Source organism: Sturnus vulgaris, chromosome 6, assembly GCF_052056855.1.
Source record: "Sturnus vulgaris isolate bStuVul1 chromosome 6, bStuVul1.hap1, whole genome shotgun sequence".
Lineage (NCBI taxonomy): Eukaryota > Metazoa > Chordata > Aves > Passeriformes > Sturnidae > Sturnus > Sturnus vulgaris.
In genome coordinates this window covers 40,448,853-40,468,267 of record NC_142248.1, presented here as the reverse complement: position 1 = coordinate 40,468,267, position 19,415 = coordinate 40,448,853, and the positions used below count along the sequence as shown (strand labels likewise).

At 42.9% G+C, this 19,415-nt stretch overlaps 1 protein-coding gene across 7 annotated transcripts; it reads left to right on the top strand.

Moving 5' to 3' along the window:
- The first annotated feature begins 2,717 nt into the window (after positions 1–2,717).
- LOC106850191 (SERTA domain-containing protein 2-like) lies at positions 2,718–17,019 on the top strand. 7 transcript variants are annotated; one of them, XM_088166308.1, is made up of 4 exons: positions 2,761–2,842; positions 4,750–4,848; positions 5,849–5,967; positions 13,478–17,019. In XM_088166308.1, exon 4 carries the CDS (start codon positions 13,482–13,484, stop codon positions 14,331–14,333), a length of 852 nt encoding a protein of 283 aa, XP_088022434.1. In that variant the 5' UTR covers positions 2,761–2,842; positions 4,750–4,848; positions 5,849–5,967; positions 13,478–13,481; the 3' UTR covers positions 14,334–17,019. The 7 variants fall into 7 exon arrangements, with proteins under 7 accessions (XP_014726815.1, XP_088022434.1, XP_088022433.1 ...); XM_088166309.1 differs by lacking the exon at positions 2,761–2,842 and adding an exon at positions 3,268–3,807; XM_088166306.1 differs by lacking the exon at positions 2,761–2,842 and adding an exon at positions 3,268–4,536.
- The last annotated feature ends 2,396 nt before the right edge of the window (positions 17,020–19,415 follow it).

Sequence of the window (19,415 nt, the reverse complement as noted above, 5' to 3'; positions counted from 1 at the left end):
AAGTAGCAAACCTCCAGTGTTCCTTTCAGATGAGTTACATAGAGACATTGATTAGTTTGAGGGTTGTGTTTTTCCTGGTTTATGCGAAATTTGCTGCAAAAGCAAATATGCTGCTCGTTAGAATGGCATCCTGGCCTGCTGCAGTGAGTATAGTCATACTGAAAGGCCATGTTTAAATCATTAAAAAATCATATGCAATCCTCTTGTTTGCCTCAAGCTTAGTTCAAGTCAAAATGGGAAAGCATTAGACTCCTAGAACATGACCTCATTTGAGAATGTAATGACCTTTTGAAGGAACTTTTTTGCCAAGAAAGACCTTATATGTGATCTCAGCCCTCTGAATTCTTCACTGTGTGAGACAAGCATGGCTCCTCTAGCACGAGACGTTAAATATTGCCAAACTACACAGTTTTTCCAGGTTCCAGTTCTTTTATGTGAATCCCACTGTTAACACACATAAAAAAGTGACCAAACCCCTTGCGAATAATCACCATTATTTTGTGTCATTTTGTGTCATTTCTATTAACTTCTTCAAGTGTTAAGACATGAGTCCAAAGTTCTGATGCATGCATTTAAACAACTCGAGGTTCTTTTTTCTGTAGCTCTTGTCAGAGCATGCTTGAAACAACTGGCCTTTCTAGAAACATCCACTATAGAAGAGATATTCACCCTTTTCTTTTGCAGAGAACAAAAATTGCTTACAGAACAGCTGATCACCTTAGGTTAACCACTCAAGACAGAGTGAGGAGACCAGTGTTGGTGTCTTTTTGGGAGGTCTGCTGGACTGGAGGAGAATGGTTGTACCAGAGGCTCAAGCATTGCCTTGCGCTGTAGAGAGGGAGAATTGTCCAGGACTGTACTGGTGGCACAGGGCTGCCCAGAGGTCACAGACTTTTTGTCAGCAGGGATCAAGTCTGCAAAGCCTAATCTTGGCTCAAGATATGGGAACACTTTGGTGCTACTGCCAGTTAAACTATCCCTTTATATTCCGTATTACACTTAATTATTCCAGATCTGTCCCTTCTGCACCAGCTACCTTTGTACGCCTATCCTGTGTCTATTCCTTGGAGATAATCCCTACCATATGGCAGGGGCCGGTCCTGGTGCAATACTCCTAGTTGTCCCTGGCTGACTTTAGCAGACAGAAGAATCCTGAACATCTCAGAGTTACTCCTCCACTTAAGCCACAGTGTGTGGTCAGAAGGAAGGAGTCTGGGAGAGGCATGTGGTCCACTCATCTCCCTCAGTGCTGCTGACACTGGTGCTGCACTTAGACTTGGTGCAGCAGATGGACCATGGGGGTCGGGGTGTCACCCCTCAGCCATTCAGAGAAATGACACTGCTCCGGCAGCATGTCAAAAAGGATTCATTAGTGCTTCTCACAGCAGCACTCGCTCCCCTTCAGTGCTCCATGACCCTCAGCAGTGAGGTCAGAGCACAGCTGTGGCTGAGGAATTGGGGGCACCACGCTGCAGGAGAGAGGTGGCCTGGAGAGACGGTCCCCTCATCCTCAGAGAGGGACTTGCAGGGGGACAGTTCCAGCTTTCTGTCTCTCTGCCCTTTGCCCCTGCATTTGGGTCAGGCCTTGCACACTCCTACGAGTGCCCATCAGGAGACACAAGGGTTAAAATCTGTTGGACCTAAGGGTGTAAAAGAAAAAAATCTCCTTTGCTGAACAATCACAATAAACAGCTGATTGTTCATTAAAGTTGTAGTGTATCTTCACCAGAACATTGCAAATGTTCCTGTAGTATTTATGAGACCGACACAGAACCTTGTGTGTGAACTTGATCTGTGCTCACCATCAATAGGAACCCGTCTACGAGATTTGTTTGGCTTTAATGTCTAAGAGATTGACTCTTTCAGAGATGGGTTTAGATCAAGCAGCTTTTTGGGGATGCATCAGGTAACCAACCCATGGAAGGGTTCGACAAAGGATCAAAATCGATCTTTACAAATACTTTCATGTCAGATTTTGAAATCTGGCTTGTACAAACACTCGTGCCAACGTAACTTGATTACGCAAATGCCCGTGAAAAGCAAATATGAGGTTTGAGCATGGCTAAAGCCACCTCGTCTTTGAAGAAAAAAAAATCAAGTGAATATTCATGGGAGAATTGTGCAATGTTTGACGTAGCTCTAGGGCTGGTCGGGAGACGTGTGCGCCTCGTTTCCCAACAGCCCTGGCACCGGGCGCTGCTCTGTAGAGGCCCTGGGTGTGCCTTTTACTGAAATTTGGTAGTTTTGGTCACAGATGGACTGCGAGTTTATTTTAAAAAAAAAGGGGGGGGGGGGTCTGGGGCAGTTGTGGGCTTGTGTCCCGGCTGGCCGGTGTCTCCGCAGTGGTTTCAAGGCACGAAGTACGGTGCCGAGCCCGGCCCGGCCCGGCCCGGCCTGGCCCGGGGCGGCCGCTCCTCCGTCTCCGGCAGTGCGGGCGGGGCTGCCCCGGGAGCGCCGCGCCGGGGGACGCGGGACTCGGCGGCGCCCGCGTCCCCATTGGGCGAGGCGGACGCGAGGCCCCGCCCCCCGACTCTCCTGGCTCTCTCATTGGGCGGCACCGCGGGACCAGCTGTAGCCCCGCCCCCCCGGCTCGCCGGCCAGTCAGAAAATGGTTGCCGGGCAGGTTGAAAGGGCCGCCGGCCAATGGGAGGGCGGGCAGCTGGCGCGCGCGGCGCGCGCAGCGCCCCCCCGCGGAAGCCGCTGGCGGAGGGAAGGGCGGAGCGGAGGCTGCCGGGGCCCGGCGGGGGTGGCGCTGCCTCCGCCTCCTCCCGGCCCGAGTCCCAGCCCCGGGAAGGGAGGGAGCGCGGCTGCTGCGAAGGAACGGGGGCTCCTCTGCTCCCAGGTGGGGCGCCGGGCAGGAGGCGGCGGGAGGGCGCGGGGCTGGGAGCCGGGGGCAGGGGGAGGGCAGCGGTGGCCACGGGGTGACGGCCGGGCACGGCGGGAGGCCGAGGCGGGGGCGGCGGGAGCCCCGACGGGGCGGGGGAGGGGGGCTCTGCCGGTAAGGGGTGGAGGGGCAGCCGGCGGTGCGGTGGGAGAGGAGGGGACAGCGGGGACAGGTGGAGCGGGCGGCGGGCCCCAGTGCCGTGCGCCCCGGTGCGGTGCGGAAGGACGGCGGCCCCGGAGAGCCGGGCTGGGGCGGGGGCACAGCGGGACCCGGGTCCGGGTATGGCGGCCCCGGGGAGCCGAGCTGGGCGCAGGGGGCACAGCGGGGCCGGGGTGCGGGTGCGGCAGCCCCGGAGAGCCGGGCTGGGCGCGGGGGGAGCGCCCGGAGCGCGGCCGGCGGTGGAAGTTGTTCGCGCAGTTATAATTAGCCCGGCCGGGGTCTGAGCGAGCCGGGCGGAGGAAGGGGGAGGAGTGTAAGTTTTCGCAGCTCGGGAAGCCCAAGGTTGTCTCTGGTTACCGCTGCCCACGGCTGCGGGGGGGCGGGACGCCCGCAGGAAGCACCGACACTCCTTCCACAAAGGCCAAATGGTGGCAGGAGCCGCGGGAGCGGCTGCGGGAGGGCGGCAGGAAAGGGCTTTCCCTGAATCCCAGCGGCTCCATTCTGGCACTCCTGATCGCTACCGCTGGGTAGTTGCGACTTAATGTATCAGCTGCAGTTACCTTTTTAATAGCACGTTTTGTTTGGCTTAGGAAGCGTGTGTTATCCTGGGCTACGGGCAGGTGGATAGGACTGGAGCAGCATAAGACGGGTCTTTATGCGTATTGCAGATTAAGCTCGCAAATTAGGTGCAGTTAATAATTTCTGCCCTAGTTAGGCCTGGAATTTTTCAAGCTGTGTTGGAATGCTCGTCTCTAAAAGCATAGGTAGGAGCCTTATGCAGTAGTTTTCCACTTTATTTTTGATGTGGCTAAAATTCCATAGTCCAGACAGTTAACTGCAGTGTGGGAAATACCATTAACATTGAAATGATGCTGTAAACTCAAAATTCTAAAATGATCCCTAAAGACGTACTAGGAGGGGAAGACAAAAAGTAATCCACTAGACGTGTAATTCATAGTATTTGCAGCTACTCCGTGTCTTCTATAGTTGTTGGTTTTTTTTTTCCTAACAGATTGTAAAAGCTAAACCTAATAGCATTTTTCTGTACTTCTTCCTGACACTCACCCCAGTGTGAAATCATACAGGGCCAAAGTCAAAACCTCCACAGTTACTTCTGCAGGAATCCTTTGAAGTATCTAATAAAGAAATTTAATTTGAAAACTGCTTGACTTCATCTCCTTCTAGCAAAATGTTGGACTTCTAAAACACAAGTAACAGTGCTATTTTTTTTTTATCTAGTGATTCTGATTTTGCTGGGTTCGGGATTATTTAGCTAAAGTGCTAAAATCGAAAACGTTTCAACATTTTACTGTGCTTGTTAGCTTTGTGAAGTTGTTTTAGCATTAAAGAATCCTAAAACACTAAAACATTTGTTTTTATATTCAGTGTATAGAAAATGCAGTGACTGCACACATCTCCCTGTTACCTAACACGTACACTTTAATGAACCTCGATAGTGACCATCTGAAGTCCTGCTGTTTCAGAGCAAATAGGTTATGAATCTTCATTTGTCCCTTTGTTTGGGGCTTCTTTTATTTATTATTTTTCTTTCTTAGTTATTTGCAGATAGCGTGGATATCGCTATACTGGGAAAGAAGTCGGCTTCTAGGAGGAGGAGGGAGATGTTAATGTGTTTGTTGCTGTGGGTTAGATTTGGCTTGCTTAGGTCACGGGCATTTTACTGCTGTTTTACTGCATCTTTACAGTTCCGAGGTTCTGTAAGCGGAGGAGCCCTTTGGTAGCATCAGGCTATGAGTTGCTATGTAAGATGAACTGTAGGCGTTTACTTGCCCGTCTGTCTGAATGTAAGACTGCCTTTCAGTATGTATTATTTTAAGATTTGTGAATGATTTTGTATGCACTCTTGATTTGTGATCACGAAGGCCTGTGTTTATGCGGACAGTACTGATCCTTGCTCCTGTGGTGCATTTGGGAGGTGTTTTACCATAGCTGGGTCAGGTGTCTGTGTGTGTGATGTGCACAAACAGGCATGTCACATCCAGTCCTGGCTGCAGGCTCTTAGCCCCTGCAAGGGCTTTAATTCTTGGAATTCGTAACTGTTTGATTCTCCAGGTGGAGGTGAGACCTCAAGAGCATGGATCGTGCAATTCCCTCCATGTTTCCTAGCTTAGTCCATAGTTTACTGTCACTTCGGCCTTTTCACATTTCCCAGTTTCCAGTGCCTTGAGCTGATCCATGATTTAATCCATGTGGTCTCTAGCCATACTGCAGATGTTGCTATATCAGGAGTTTGATGATAATGGTGTCACACTGAACATTAGACACAGTCATAGGACACCTGGTCAACTGTCTTCTTATACTGGTTTTGTGTAAGCTGAGAAAGAGGGAAGTTGGGGAATTAAATAAAAATCTAACTGCTTTTGCAGCCTGTAAGCATTAGGGGATAATTCTGAAAAGTAGTTCTTCACAATGCATGATATTCTCTCTCCTGATTATGTAATTTTGGAGATGATTACAATTGTAAATTGGCATTCAATAACCTGAGGAAGTAGCAGTGCAAGTCTTGTCCTAAAGCCTAACACTTAGAGGATCAGCATTCTGTAATACTCATATATGAAAGATAATTTCCACATTTTATGTGTTCATAGTGAAACAGGTCCTCTTATTTCAGTGTATTCATGAATTTTAGGGGGTTTTACCCATATTTATCTGCTTTAATAGAATTTAACACAAATCATTTAAAAAGTTATATTGAATTGTGTGCTTAATGCATCTGGTTTAAAAAAATAAAACCCTCCACATCGTAATTAAATACTCTGGTTTTGTTTTGTTTTTCCTCTTAAGTCGCATCATCCTACCTCTGTGGATGGCTTGGCTTCTGGGATAGTTCAAGACTCTTGGATGACCACGCTTTATGCAAAATCCAGAATCTTCCTGCCTGGACTCCTTTCTGTTCTCTAAGGGTAATTACTTGAATGTTTTTATGAAATTGTATCTTACGTGCATAGGGCATGTTCTGATAATGGGCTGCAGATGTTATTTGTGGATTAGAATGGTAAACTGAAATATATCTTTTAGAAATTGGATATATAATATAAAGTGAGGTAAAAATTCTTTGGTTTGAGTGTTCTGAATTTCTATAACTATTTTTTCCTTCATAAAGGGGAATTATTATGATGCAATAAACCATATTGCCTTAAGATCACGTTTTTCTTAGAAATTGCTTAACTAAGACTTCAATCTTATGGTAAGATCCACTGTTCAGCTGATAAAATTGAGTGTTCCATTTTTGTCTTGTGAGAAGGTGGCACTTTACTGAAGTATTTTACTGAAGTAAAGTTGTGAACTACAAGAGAAAATTCAATGATTTCTGATTTGGTTACTGAAAGAATGAATGCACAGTCCTCTATCAGGAAAAGAGCTTTTTTCCTTGTTTGCTTTTACTGTTAATGGTCCATTTTTTTCTGTTAATGTATGGGCATGCCAGTTTTTAATATTTAATAAGCTATAACCTCCTTTATTAGTAGATCTTTTAGATCACTGTAACCCTGAAACGTGTGTCAGTGTAACGTAGGTGAATGCATCTAGTATCGCTGTTTGAAGCAAATATGGGATTGAGAGCTGTTCACTTGACTAGAACAAGCTGTGAAGAGATCTGTCATTGCATTTGCAGCTCTAATGATCCTTTGTCTCTCCAGTGAGATGCTTTGGTGGAACCATGGTGATTTGGTTCTTGTTTCCTTTATGAGTCTTATGTTCTCATTAATTATAGTTTAGTTTTAGTATGGGAGTTTCTAGGTTTAGTAACTCCTGATCATGTATTAGCTTTTGTCAACGAGTATTGATTCTTAGTTTAAATGATTCCAGGCCCTGCTTCCACTTGAAAAAAAAAAAAATCCACCAAAATCTCTGAAAAAACCTTGCTAAACACACTCTCATTAAAAATATACACATTACCTTTATTAATAAATGTAGACAAGAGTGATAGTGGTTTAGTTTGGGTTTTTTTAAGGATGGAAGTTTCTCTCTACTAAGCACTGGCAACCACTTGCTTTAGGTATGGAAGGTACAGATCCTAACAGAGGAGTTCCTTCTCCAGAGTAAAATGCCATGCTCTGAAACTTAGCTGCCATAGTTTGTAAAGCAAAGCTCTTATCAGTGGTTTGTGAAATGAAATGGGAGTAAGGAACTTAGAAAGATGTCCTTAAGTGCAGGAGTTTTCCAGATCCCAGTAGACATAACATAAACAGATTGTTGTGGGGGATCTTCACACTTTTAAATCAAGGTAAAACTTACTTCCAAGTGCTTCCTAAACATCATTTCAGCTCCTAAAATATTTGTGTATGATACAGGTTTATTTTCTACTTCCATACATAATGAATGGCAGTGGGAACTTTATTGATTCCAGAATAATTCTGTGCTAAACTCAGTCTTCCTCTTACTCCTTTCCTGTACCTAATGAATGCTATTCAGGCTAGTCTTACTTTCAAAATGTGGGGAAATCCTTAGGTGTGGGGTTTTTGTTTCCAGGGTTGGTGTGTGGGGTTTTTTTTTGGTTTGTTTGTTGTTTCTGTTGGGATTTCTTGAGTCTGAGCAGTAACATATCTTGGTTCTGTGTTCCAGTTGCTTTGTACCAGACAGTGGGTGTGTTATAGGTCAGGATTTGTTGACCAAAAAGTTGACATTAAGTCTTCCTTCTTTGAGCAGCTATTTTCTGGTAATTTCTGACTCCTGCGAGCAAGTTGTTGCATAGGAGTTTAGGTATGGGAGTAAGCTGGTAGGACTGCACTCCTCCCTGTGTGCACACTTTTAGTCACTTGTGCCTTCTCCAGCAGTTACTCATCTGGGCTAAACTGGGGCAGGGCTGAGGGGGGTGGGGAGGTAATGGACTTAAACACACTTCTCTGTATTTGAAAGTGTCTTCAGGTCTAAACTGCTTTTTACTTTGGTGTTTCCTAAGTCCTTCCTTCACTTGCTCTGGGTAACAGCCAAGATGTAGTCTGGGGATCTCCAGCACTTGCTGGGGACCCCAGATCAGCGATGTTCTGTGTGCTCTGACAGCTTACACTGTTATGTAAGGCATGTCCAAGTGATCAGCACTAAGCCCGGATGGGAGGAAAGGATTTGTTCTGTTTCTGTTAACTACACCTTCAGCCTTTCTGTTTTCTCGTGTACTTCCTTCTATGTGAAATATAAGCCAATAGCCAGTCCAGCACTTAACTAAAATTGCTCATTAAGTTGTGTTGCCTAAAAACGTGTGTTGGATAGGGGAAGGATTATCATTAAAAATAGTGTGCAGCATACATCAAATAATTCTGGGAAACAGCCGTAACTGTTGGGGTGTTTGTCTTCCTTTGCACTTCCTGCAGATAGATGTGTGTTTGTGAGATGTGTCCATGGAAGAGAGGGGAGAGCAGAACACCAGGTTATCAGCCAGCCTTGGTCAGTCACTAACACAAGTCTACAGCCTAGAGAGACTTCTGTCTGTCTTTACTCTTACATGGTTTCTACAGTTGCAAGGCACAGGAGACTTTGAAAGGGAATTGCCCAAATTACAATAGCAAGGAGTCTCTAATTTTGATTTTAATATTTAACTTGCAATACTGCAAACTGGACAGGCCGCTTTCACTCATGAGGTGCTTACACACCTGCAAAGCTGGTATTTTTGTCCTGTAAGAAAAAGTAGCATTTCACTTTGAGACAGTCTTGGGCTGAAAAATGCAGCAATGTGGCTGTACAGAAAGGATCAAACAAGTTTGAATTTAATAATACTCTAAAAAGAAAAGCTGAAAGGAGCCACTATGAATTCAATTATCTTTATCTGCATATTGAAGGCCAGGTACTTTATTGATGATCTTGCTATCTAAACATATTTAGTGGTAAATAAATAACTGTTGTGTAGTTTAATACAGTGCTTGTTTTGCACATGAAAAGTTCGTGTTCAGATGATATTAATCGTGGCAGTCATGTTTGATACATTCATTTTTTTGAAGCTCCTCTCTATTGAAATTTAAAGCTCTTTGAGTGAGGTCCTGAGTTCTAAACATTGTTTAACTTTTCTCTTTATTTCTTCTCCCTCATCTTCCAAAAAAGTTTTTAAGTAGTAGTTTGCCCAGATAGAAGTAATTGAGGGTTTTCACATGTTGCATTATTCCTTGAGAGTGTTCCCAGCTGTACTTCTCAACCATGTGTCAGTGGCAGCTGCACTGTCAGACCGTGTGACAGATGGAGCTGAAATGGTGGCACGGGCCCGGTATTGTCCGCAGCACGTCGCAATGTGAATTTTTCTTGGTAGCCTGGAATGTTTCTTCTGAGTAACTGCACCCTGACCAGGCCTGTTTGTTTGGTATTGTGTGGATTTGCCAACCAGGGACGTGCCTCTTCCCTCCCAAGTTTTTTCAAACCCTGGTATGGTGTAGGATTACAGTGCTTGGATGCTTCTGCCCATCTTAGCAGAGAGGAGTTGCTATGAAATGTCCTCCATGGAGGACTGGAAGGAACTGAGGAACATGCTGTCAGGGCAGCATTTCTGTGTAGACTTGATGTGAACAGAGAGTTTGGTGCTCCCACATACTGAGTTCACTTTGCTTCCTTTTCTCTATATCTGAAAAATTATTTTCATTAGAAAAGCATTCTGCCATAAACGGCCTATGGCTCAGTTTGCATTACTATAATGAGAGAGGATGAGAAAATGCCAGGAAAAAAGTTGAGATGTGTTTCTTCTCATTGTTCCTGTTTGGTTTTTTTCATGACAAAAGATTCTAAAATAGATCATCTCAACTGAAAAAAAATTTTTGTTGTGGAACTTTTTCAAGTTCAAGAAAAGTGTGACTTAGAGCTTGCTGCTTTTAAAATTGAACAGCTATGTACGGGCCTCACATTTGAAGCTGGCATAAACCTTTAATTCTTACTCAGTTTATTTACTTACAAATTTCAGAGTTATCAGATTGGCACATCCCAAAATCCTGTTAGTTGATCCAATTTTCTGAGATGTGAGTAGGTTCCTGGAATTAGGCTGGAGTAAGGAGAGTGAAGTTTCTGGAGGCTCTTGGTGCTTTAGTGTGCCCAGATTGTGCTGCCCTGAGCTGGCTGTGCCCTCGTGTCTGGGCTGACCCTGCTCCTGCTCTGAGCAGGCAGCTGGGGTTTGTGTGTGCACGGCTGCCTGTTTGCTCTGCTACCAAAAATTGAAGTGGAGTAAGCATTGCGTAATTATATAATGCCATCAGCATCCTCTGCTGCAAAGCAATGCTGCGAAAGAGAGCATCTGACTGAAATTTGGGTTTGGGATGAGGTGTCAATGCACAGCGCTATGGAAGAGCAAGCTACGTAGAAAATAAAGAGTTTGTTAAGGATCTGATCCCGTCAGAAATTCTTGTGTTAGAAAGTAAAGCAAAAGGCCTGATAAAATGTAGATTAGCTGCTAACAAAGGGGCTTTGTGTCTTTTGTAGGTCAGCAGCTGGGTGTTTGACAAGAACTGAAATTTAATGTCTCCTGTAGCAACCATGACACTAGTCATTTTTAAATCCACTGTACCAATGGTACTCTGGTTTTTATTAGCCTTTTCCAAATCTTTGTGTAACCTCTGAAGTCCTAGAGGGAGAGTAGGGGGATCCTTCCTCTTAGGAAATAAATCAGTGTTAGACAGAATTTCTAAAATGTAAGGTAGTACTATGTTTATTTTAAAAACACATCTTGGCAGTGGGGAGTATGTTAAGTAGAAACATTTTGAAGTTGGAGCAAATAGTGTTTCTTGCACTTCATTTTTATAGTCAAGTGCTGTCATGCCCAAGCATTGTTACATATTTCTGAAATGCTCTGGGACAAATTTTATAAAGGAAATTTGCAGAACGAAAGGAGGAGTGTCTGCCTATATGAGCATGACGTATTTAGTTTAACTTGACTACCATTTGAATTGAAAAGTAAAATGTCATATTTAGTTGTTTTTGGGAAATTATACATCCTTGCATATCATAGTCTGCTTACTCTTTAAGCTTGCTTACGGAATTTAAATACTAGCACATTTTTGAGATGTTAGGAATTAACATAATTTATATAATTCAGAGAGGTAAGAATAGTGTGTCCTGTGTGTCTAACAAAGTATAAGTGTCTATTTAAAAAAAAAAACCACATTAAAAGCAGTAAATTATCAAAACCAAGCATTCTGAATGTATGAAATGTCAGAATTGCTGTTTCCTGAGTGGTCTTAACTTCATTTCCTTATGGGTGTAAATTTTGGTCTGTTTAATTAATTGAGAGAAAAAAATAAAAACAAATCCCACTAGTTTGCAGTGTATGGGAATGACGGTGCTTAGTGAAGAAACAGACGTTTTGATGCATAATGTTTGTTCTTACAGTGATGCTATGAAGTAATGCCTGAGGTAGTACACAACATTTAAATGCTACTTAAAATGGAGAGCTCACAATTTTATTTTGAGCTTATGAGTTTATGATTTGCATAAATTACTGTCTTCATGACAAGAGTTGGTATATGTAGCAACAGTCTACTTGTCCTGCATAAATGTGATTTTCTATAGACTGTGTTAAAAATTATCAGTTACTGACGGTACTGTCGGTAGTTTGAGGATCCTTGACACGCATGCTGCCTCCCCAGAATACTTTGTTATTATATTTTGTGGCTGAACTTTGTATCCAGATTTGTTCTGATGTTGTTGTAGTGGAGTGCTCAGTACTGGCTGGGTCTGTTTGCTCTTAATGGGGTGCCCGAGTGGGAGAGCGATACATGATCAGTGTGGGAAGATGACCCAGGTGAACAGGCACACCACATCCAGGCACCTTCTGACTTTTGAGGAGATTCAGCTGGTGCTGTAGCACTTTAGCAGAAAACTTTGGAGAAAAATAAGAGTTCCAGACTTAAAAAAATCGCAGAAGTGGTAAAATTACAAGTAATTAAAGTTTGTCACTGTTTCAAGAGTGACTGTGTTAATGAACTGAAGATAGACCCTGCTAAGTAAAAAATGCAGTCCTAGGACAAGTTGAATTTCATCCATATACGTCCTTAAAAAAAACCCAGTGTGTACTGTTGAGAAGTCTGACACCTAAACTCCTGTAGCAGCTGTTTTCTCTCGTGTGTCTTGCCGAGGAGGATGCACTGCTTGCTTGCTTTCTGTTCCTCCAGAGGAGCTAAGTTCTCTAACAGCCTTGTCTGGGCAGATGGATGTAGCCAAGGAGCCCTGCCATGCTCCCTGCAAATCTGGAGAAATCCTGAAAGTAAAAGAGGCTTTATCCTGCTGCCTTCTCCTTGTCCCCAAAAGTCTAGCAACAGGCTAGCAGCTGGCAGCTGCGGCCATCAGCTGAGCTATTGCTGGCAGCATCCAGTGCTCACATGAAAAGGAAGTTGGGAGGCCCTCGGCAGCATGCAGGGTCTGGATCATTGTGCATGAGGGATCTGCCCTTAATCTGCCACTCGTGTCTAATTTATGATTGCTTAATTTTTTATAATAGTTTGGGAACGAGGTGTATTCATGGACACTTTAGGATGTGTGTAACCAAGATTTTACCAGTGTTTTCTGTGCAGAGTACGCTCCTTTTCTGTATTTATATGAGTGATTGCATGGGGCTTGTTGTCCTTAATAAAACTCTTTAGACTTGGGATGGCAATTGCAGAGTACCCAAGCAGGTATTGCTTTGGATCACTTTATATTTTAGATGTGTGTGTGTGTACATGTTTTTGTACCATATTGTTCTAAACCTACTGTATTTCAGTGCACACACAAAGCAGAATGAAAGCAACTAAATTCTATTTTTGTTCCTAACTATTTTACCAAAAATGGTAACTTTTAAAATGCTGTTTGATAGCCTACTCCACTAATGTTCTTAGTGTGAAGTCAGTAGCAGGTTGGGAACCAGCAGCCATGAGCAGCCATTGTCTCTCTGTGAGCTCAGTGGCCCAGCCACACTTCCTCCCACATTTAACCAATCTACCAAGCTGTGGAATGGGTACAAAGATCCCATGGGAGGCCCTGCTGTTGATCCTGCTGTAAAACAGTTTTGGGTCTCCAAATTAAAAAGAGAAGAATCAGTTCTACACAGAGTTCATAGAGACACTGAGCAAGACATTAGAATGCCAAAATGGTTGTTGAAAACTGGCTTGAAATCTTACCTGCTGTACCCAAGAATGAATGTTAAAATGGAAATGATGAAATATTCTGTAGAGTTGTTTGATCCTTAATATTTTATTTCATGTGGTCAGTCAGATATACTTAGAAATATAGAGCTTTTTAAAAAAAGAGTATATTTCTTCCATGTTTTCTGTTTAGAAAAAAAGTTGCCATGGAAAAATTTAGCTGGAAAGTGCATCTTTTCAATGGAAGTAATATTGTGTAGTATTTCTTTCTTTCTCTTGATGTTCTGTGACACCAAAAGTCTAAGCTAACCAATGCATTGTAACTAGAGGGTTTTCAGAATTGTCTGTTGGGCCTGCCCAAGGTTCACTCATCATTTTTGTCTTCCAGGTTCATGTTGGGGAGAGGCCTAAAGCGCAAGCTGAGTGACTATGAGGAGAACATGGCTGGTCTCTCGAGTGCCTTTGATTCCAGTCGAAGTCTGCCCTACCCACTCAAGAGGCAGCTGGTGCTCAACATGTGCCTCACCAAGTTACAGACGTACAAAATGCTGGTGGAGCCCAACCTGCACCGCTCCGTGCTCATCGCCAACACCGTGCGGCAGATTCAGGAGGAGATGAGGCAAGAGAGCAGCCAGCAGCCACTGAACATCTGCCCTGGCATTGCTCCTGCTTCTCACAGCTACACAGGGATGGAGTCACCTGGCATTCCCCTTCAGTTGCCTTCAGGTGTTGGTCAGCAAGAGTCTCACTGCTGTGACCTGCGGTCCGTAGAAGACCCGATTGAGAACAGCCTGCTGATCGTTTCAGACGACGACATGTCATCTGCTATTTCATCTATTCTGAAGGATTTAGACTTTGTAGAAGATATAAGCCCACCTACTTGTCTGGTTCCTACTGGAGATGACCAGCCAAAGTTTCCAGAAAATACTGGTCTGAAACTCGAAGATGATAGACAGGATTTGAAGGGAGCTGAATGTGTGTTTGGTTCCTTTGAGATTTCAAATTCAACCAGTTACTTGAAGGATTTGGCAATAGATGACATTTTTGAAGATATTGACACTTCAATGTATGATTCAGACTTCTGTTGCCCTCCCTTGATGCCGCCCAGATCACCATCTCTTGCTACAGAAGAACCATTGAAAACCTTCCCGTCTTGTAATTCTTCTTCAGCAAACAACATTCAGATATGTAGAACAGATCTGAGTGAGTTGGACCACATCATGGAAATTCTGGTTGGATCCTGATACTTGTTTTACCCAAAGATACTTTTAAACTGCCACTTTCATTTGGTTTCAGGATAAAAGCCACTGGAATAGTTGTAAAGAATTCTTTAAAAAGCAAACTGAATAATAATTTGTCTGTAGTAGGATTTTTCTAAATAATTCCAAAACTTATAAACCACAAAAGTGGCAGATTTTTTTAAAAAAATAATTATTTATCAGAACTGTGCAATCATCATTTTCCTTCCAGGGTGTATGTGGAACAATGGGCACATACCCTCATCACCCCTCATGCCTCTTTCAATAAACTTTTTTATGTGCAATTTTTAATTTGACAGAAGAATTTACATGCAAAGCTAATTTCATATGAGGTGATCTTTTACAATGCCTCCACTTTATTTTTAATATCAGAGTTTATGCCAAGCTGGCATCTGTCAAGTTGCAAGAGTTAGATTGTGTGGATTGCAGACACGTTACTAGAGATGGGTATATTTTAAAAATGAGACACGCTTTGCTTTCTTTTGGTCAGAAAAGCAGATCAAGACACTTACCAACAAAGTCTCTTGCATTTTCTAAAGCATTCAGAACTATTTATTTTTGTAAATTTTATAGTCTTTCTACATTTTACTACGTTATTTCATCATAGCTCAAATATAATGGACTTCTAGTTGGATGTGTTTAGCACTACCTCTGAGCTGAAATGCTTTAACTCTTTCCAGTGCTTCATCTGAGACTGCAAATCTTTTTGTTTCTGTTTCTTTCTGGGAGAAAGTACTTCTAACTCATTAAGTTGATCCTTTGACGGTGACCTAGCTGATTTGTGAAATCAAGGGTATTCAATGTTTAAAAACGTTTAAGTATTTACAAATTAATTTATATGTAGATTGTGCAATTTAACATTTTTCTGTCAGTATTATGTGCTTAGATTTTGAATAATCTTGGCGTTCTTTAAATTAAAACTTACTATGTACAGGTAGCTTTTTATTCTCTTTTGGAAAACACTGTCCTTCAACCCTGCTTTCACTACAAATTTTAAGATGATTTTTATGTGCAATATTATTTAAAAAGACACGCATTTGTATACCTGGCATTGTGGGAAGAAACGCTTCAAACTTAAAACCTCTAGCACCTTTGGAGGACACTCAGTCAACATTTCTGCATCCTTTCAGAAGGCAAGCTGAGAACACTGAGAACGCATCACCCACTGCTGTGACAGCCCCTGGAGCTCCCCGGGGGCTCTGCCCGGTGCTGGTGCTGGCTCTGTCCCTGCCAGGGGCTGGGGCCACCTGGAGCTCCTGTCCTGGGTGGGGCAGGGCTGTTTTTGTACAGATACACAAACACCCTGCTCAGCTGGAGATGAGGTTTGCAGAGAGAACTGTTTTTCCATCGGGCAGTTTGGGTTCTGTGTTTCAGCCTGAACCGAGGTCTAGATCGAGCCCTGCTATCGTCTTCTGAGTTTCACACTTGCACATTGCTTTTTGGTTTGGGTTTTGTTATTTTTTTTCCTCCTTTTTTAATTATAAAACTTTTACCTTGTTCTTGAAAGCTGCAGCACCTGTCTTGGAAACTTGCAGTTGTAATATCTTTGCTTTGGTTTGTTGTATTTTTTGGTTTTTTGTTGTTCTGCTGAGACTTTTTATGAAGGGAGCGTCGGCAGAGGGAAAAAATGTTGCCTGTGTGTTGCATCTCACAGAAGTTGAAATCCTGGCCCTGTTGAAGGGGCCAGGGTGTCACCTGGTATTTCTAGTCTTAACTGATGCTGTGGCACATCTGCCTTGTGCAGAGATCTCCATTTTTTACTGTGACTCTCTTGGTTAACAGTTAGCTGCCAACATAATTTGGTATCCCAGGCCAATGGAGAACCATTTCAGGTCACATCCTCGCAGCCATCTGGGTTGTTCAGCAACCCAAGGGTATAAATGTATTTATATGCATATATTGTATTGATTCTAATATAAAACTTCTGATCTAAAGCATTTTGAATTGCTGGATAAAGGGATTTGTTTGAAGAGTGTATAACTAGTTCTTGAAGAGGTACAGCTTCAGAATGTACACAGATTGTGCATTGTGTATAGACTACTCTGGCTTTTCCTCAGCCTCTACTTTTGTATTAAAAATATGACTGAATAAATCCTTGAAATATTAAGGGCCTTCTGCACTGTGATGAAACAGAGATGCGGTTAAAAATGTCTTTAAATTCAGTGATGAGGGATAAAATAAAAAGACTGCATCTAATCTCTTTGCATTTGAAAATATGGAATGTTACTATGCAGTAAAGATATTTTGATATTAAAATTGTATCCTATAGCAAATAGTGAACACTTAAGAAATCCACTTACCTTGCAGTCTCTACAGAAACAGAAGAGAAGACAACTTTTCAACATTTATGTACTAAAGTTTTTTGTATACTGCAGCAAAAGATTTAATTGTTGGTAGATCTTTTACCAACAATTCAAAATGCAAGTTTTGTGCAAGTCCTGGCTACAGAGCTCTGTTTCTAATTGGTTTCTTGTGTCACAGTGCCAAGAGTATGAGCTGGTGTGTAATGCAGTTCGGTTATGTTTGGAATTATGTGCAAAGGGAAGTTTTAATTTTTAAATATGCACAAACTAATTTTAAAATCCTTCCATGTAAAATGAAGTTAGAGGCTAGTTGTGGTGGACCTATTTATTGTATGTTTGGAAATAAAAGCCACAGTTTTGCATTTAAACCGGTTATATTTTGGAGACTTCACTATTTGACTGTTTTAAAAACAAAACATAAATCTATGGCACCCTGCCACCTTTTCTTTGGTCTTTCACTCACAAAGACCCCTCAGCATCTGTACCTTTTTTCCTTCTCCACATGCCCCCTCTCCCCCATCCTTTGTCCCTAGAAATACCAAACACCTTACAAACCTGTACAGAAATTAAAAATGCCAGGCCCCATGACAGGGTTCCACATGAGGTTTCCATGTGTCCTGAAGGATGGATTCCTTTAGGGAAGCAGCAGCCTGAGCTGGTGCCTCCAAAGAGGGACTGTGAACATCGAAATTCCTGAGCAGTTAGGTCTATAACAATAATTAGACATTAATTATAGTAAGGTCTGGGGTCTTCATGGTGTTTGCTCCTCCACTGCTCAGTGATCATTGTTTTACACAGCATCTCATCCTCCCAGCTTAGGAGCCTGAGTCTGCAGTTTGGAATTTGGAATCTTCTAATAATGTTACACTCGTTTACCACAATCCATAGGTTTTCTTTACTTCAGCTATTAATATCTAGGCTGCAGCTTTGTTCTGGCTCTACTTTTCACTAAAAAGCACTACACCCTCACATCCCATTTGTAATCAAAGAAGGGATGGCCCACAGCACGTTTTTCCTGCTGTGGGGCAGGGGGATTCCTGTTGTGAACAGGTGGCAGGTGTTCTTGGCACTGAGCTGTCCTCTGGCCTTTGTCTCCAGTGCCCTGTGAGGTGCTCCCAGCCCTGCACTTCTCGGTGTCCCTTCAGGGGTTGCTGTGCCTGAAAGCAAGTGTCACATGTCAAGGACACACATAGTGGTGATTCTTGAGACCTGTGTGCTTGTCAGGCTGGACAAAAGCCCTGCCACTCTGGGCTGGTGAAGGGCTGCTTGTACAAATCAAACCGGAACTTCAGGTTTGGAGGTTTCCATCCTCTTCCTGTTGTAGACCTCTAAAATGAGATCCTGGCCCTTCTGCAATGAACTTTCAAGGTTTGAATTGAGACAGAATCACTATTTCCCCTCATTTTTAAGTGTTTAAATAGAGACAAACTTCTTTATGTGCCATTTTAAGAATTACATCAAGTTCCCTCCATTTTAAGGGAAAAAACTCTCATATCTTGTAGATTGAGGCGTACCAGAGCACTCTCCAGCAGCTTTCCCTGGTGAGACTGCACTGGCTGCTGCTTCCAGACTTCCCTCTCCCTTTGTCATGGAGCCTGCTGACCACAGTGTGAAAAGCACAGATCTAGAAGGAACTGCACAGAAATTCAGTGGTGTGACCACTGTGCCATCAGCCCTTGGACTGACTCATTCCTAAGGAAGCTGCTACAGATGCTGCAGTGCAGAGCAGCAGAAAACGCTGCCTTTCGAGGGCGTGCTGCACATCAGTGTTTTAAGAAAATATTTTTAAAGCTTTCAGAGCACGCTGAGACTGTTTAAAAGTGGTGTAGGTTTTCATACACTTGCATGGATTTTAGGCACACTGAAAGATCTGAATTTAGAAGCATTCAGGGCAGCACAGCTCAGTGCAGTGCTGCTTCAAACAACTGTCTGGGCAGGTCTGGGTGCTACCCAGAGTGCTCTGTCCAGCTCTCTAATCTGTCTGCTGGAAGTGACACTTTAAAAGACTAATTTTTCAGCACAAGCAACAGTAAAATACACAAAATTAAATAACCTATCCACTAATTCTGTGAGGAAGATGAGTTATAAATTAATGGCAAAACTAATTTTGAGCTGTTCAAAATCAATGTTAGAAGTGAGGCATTAAGCTCTGAAGATGCAGAAGTTTGTCTGTAGAAGTGTATGTTTATAAAGCAGATGTTTGGGAAAGCTGGAGGATTTTTTGGCACTTCAGGATTTGCCCAGCATTCACAGGCATCTCGCCTTGATTAAAAAAAGCAAAAAAAATGTTGCAACTTCATTCCATACATTTTTCCCTCATCAGGGCCTGCTTATCCCACCCAGCAGAGCACTAAGCCAGGCTGTGCTGTGGGAGGCAATTTAGGAGGTTCTCAGACATACTTCAGTAGAAGGAGCAGAAACTTTTTCTCTTTTGAATCTTCCACAGTGGATCTGAAAAGTTAAACTTGGATCCACAAGGAAATTTGGGAATTAACAATTAATTTGAAGGTAACTCAGTTTTAGCCCAATTCCCTTTGCTGTTTTAACTGGAGTAGGAGTACTCCAGAAACTCCCATTTTTTAAACTATTAAAGCTGATCTTCATCATTAAAAAATACCAGAGTGCTTTTAAATCCTGCAATGACCTTGCATTTTGAAAAAAATCTGCCTTTACAAGATTTATTTGTTTTTCACTCCATCTTCTGCATTTGCAACCAATGATGGGCTTATAGTGTGGTTAGAAATAGTCCTGGAGTCTGACTGTC

What these genes read in the sequence shown, in the direction of transcription:
- LOC106850191 (XM_014871329.2), top strand. Translation starts at nt 13,482, where the DNA reads ATGTTGGGGAGAGGCCTAAAGCGCAAGCTGAGTGACTATGAGGAGAAC.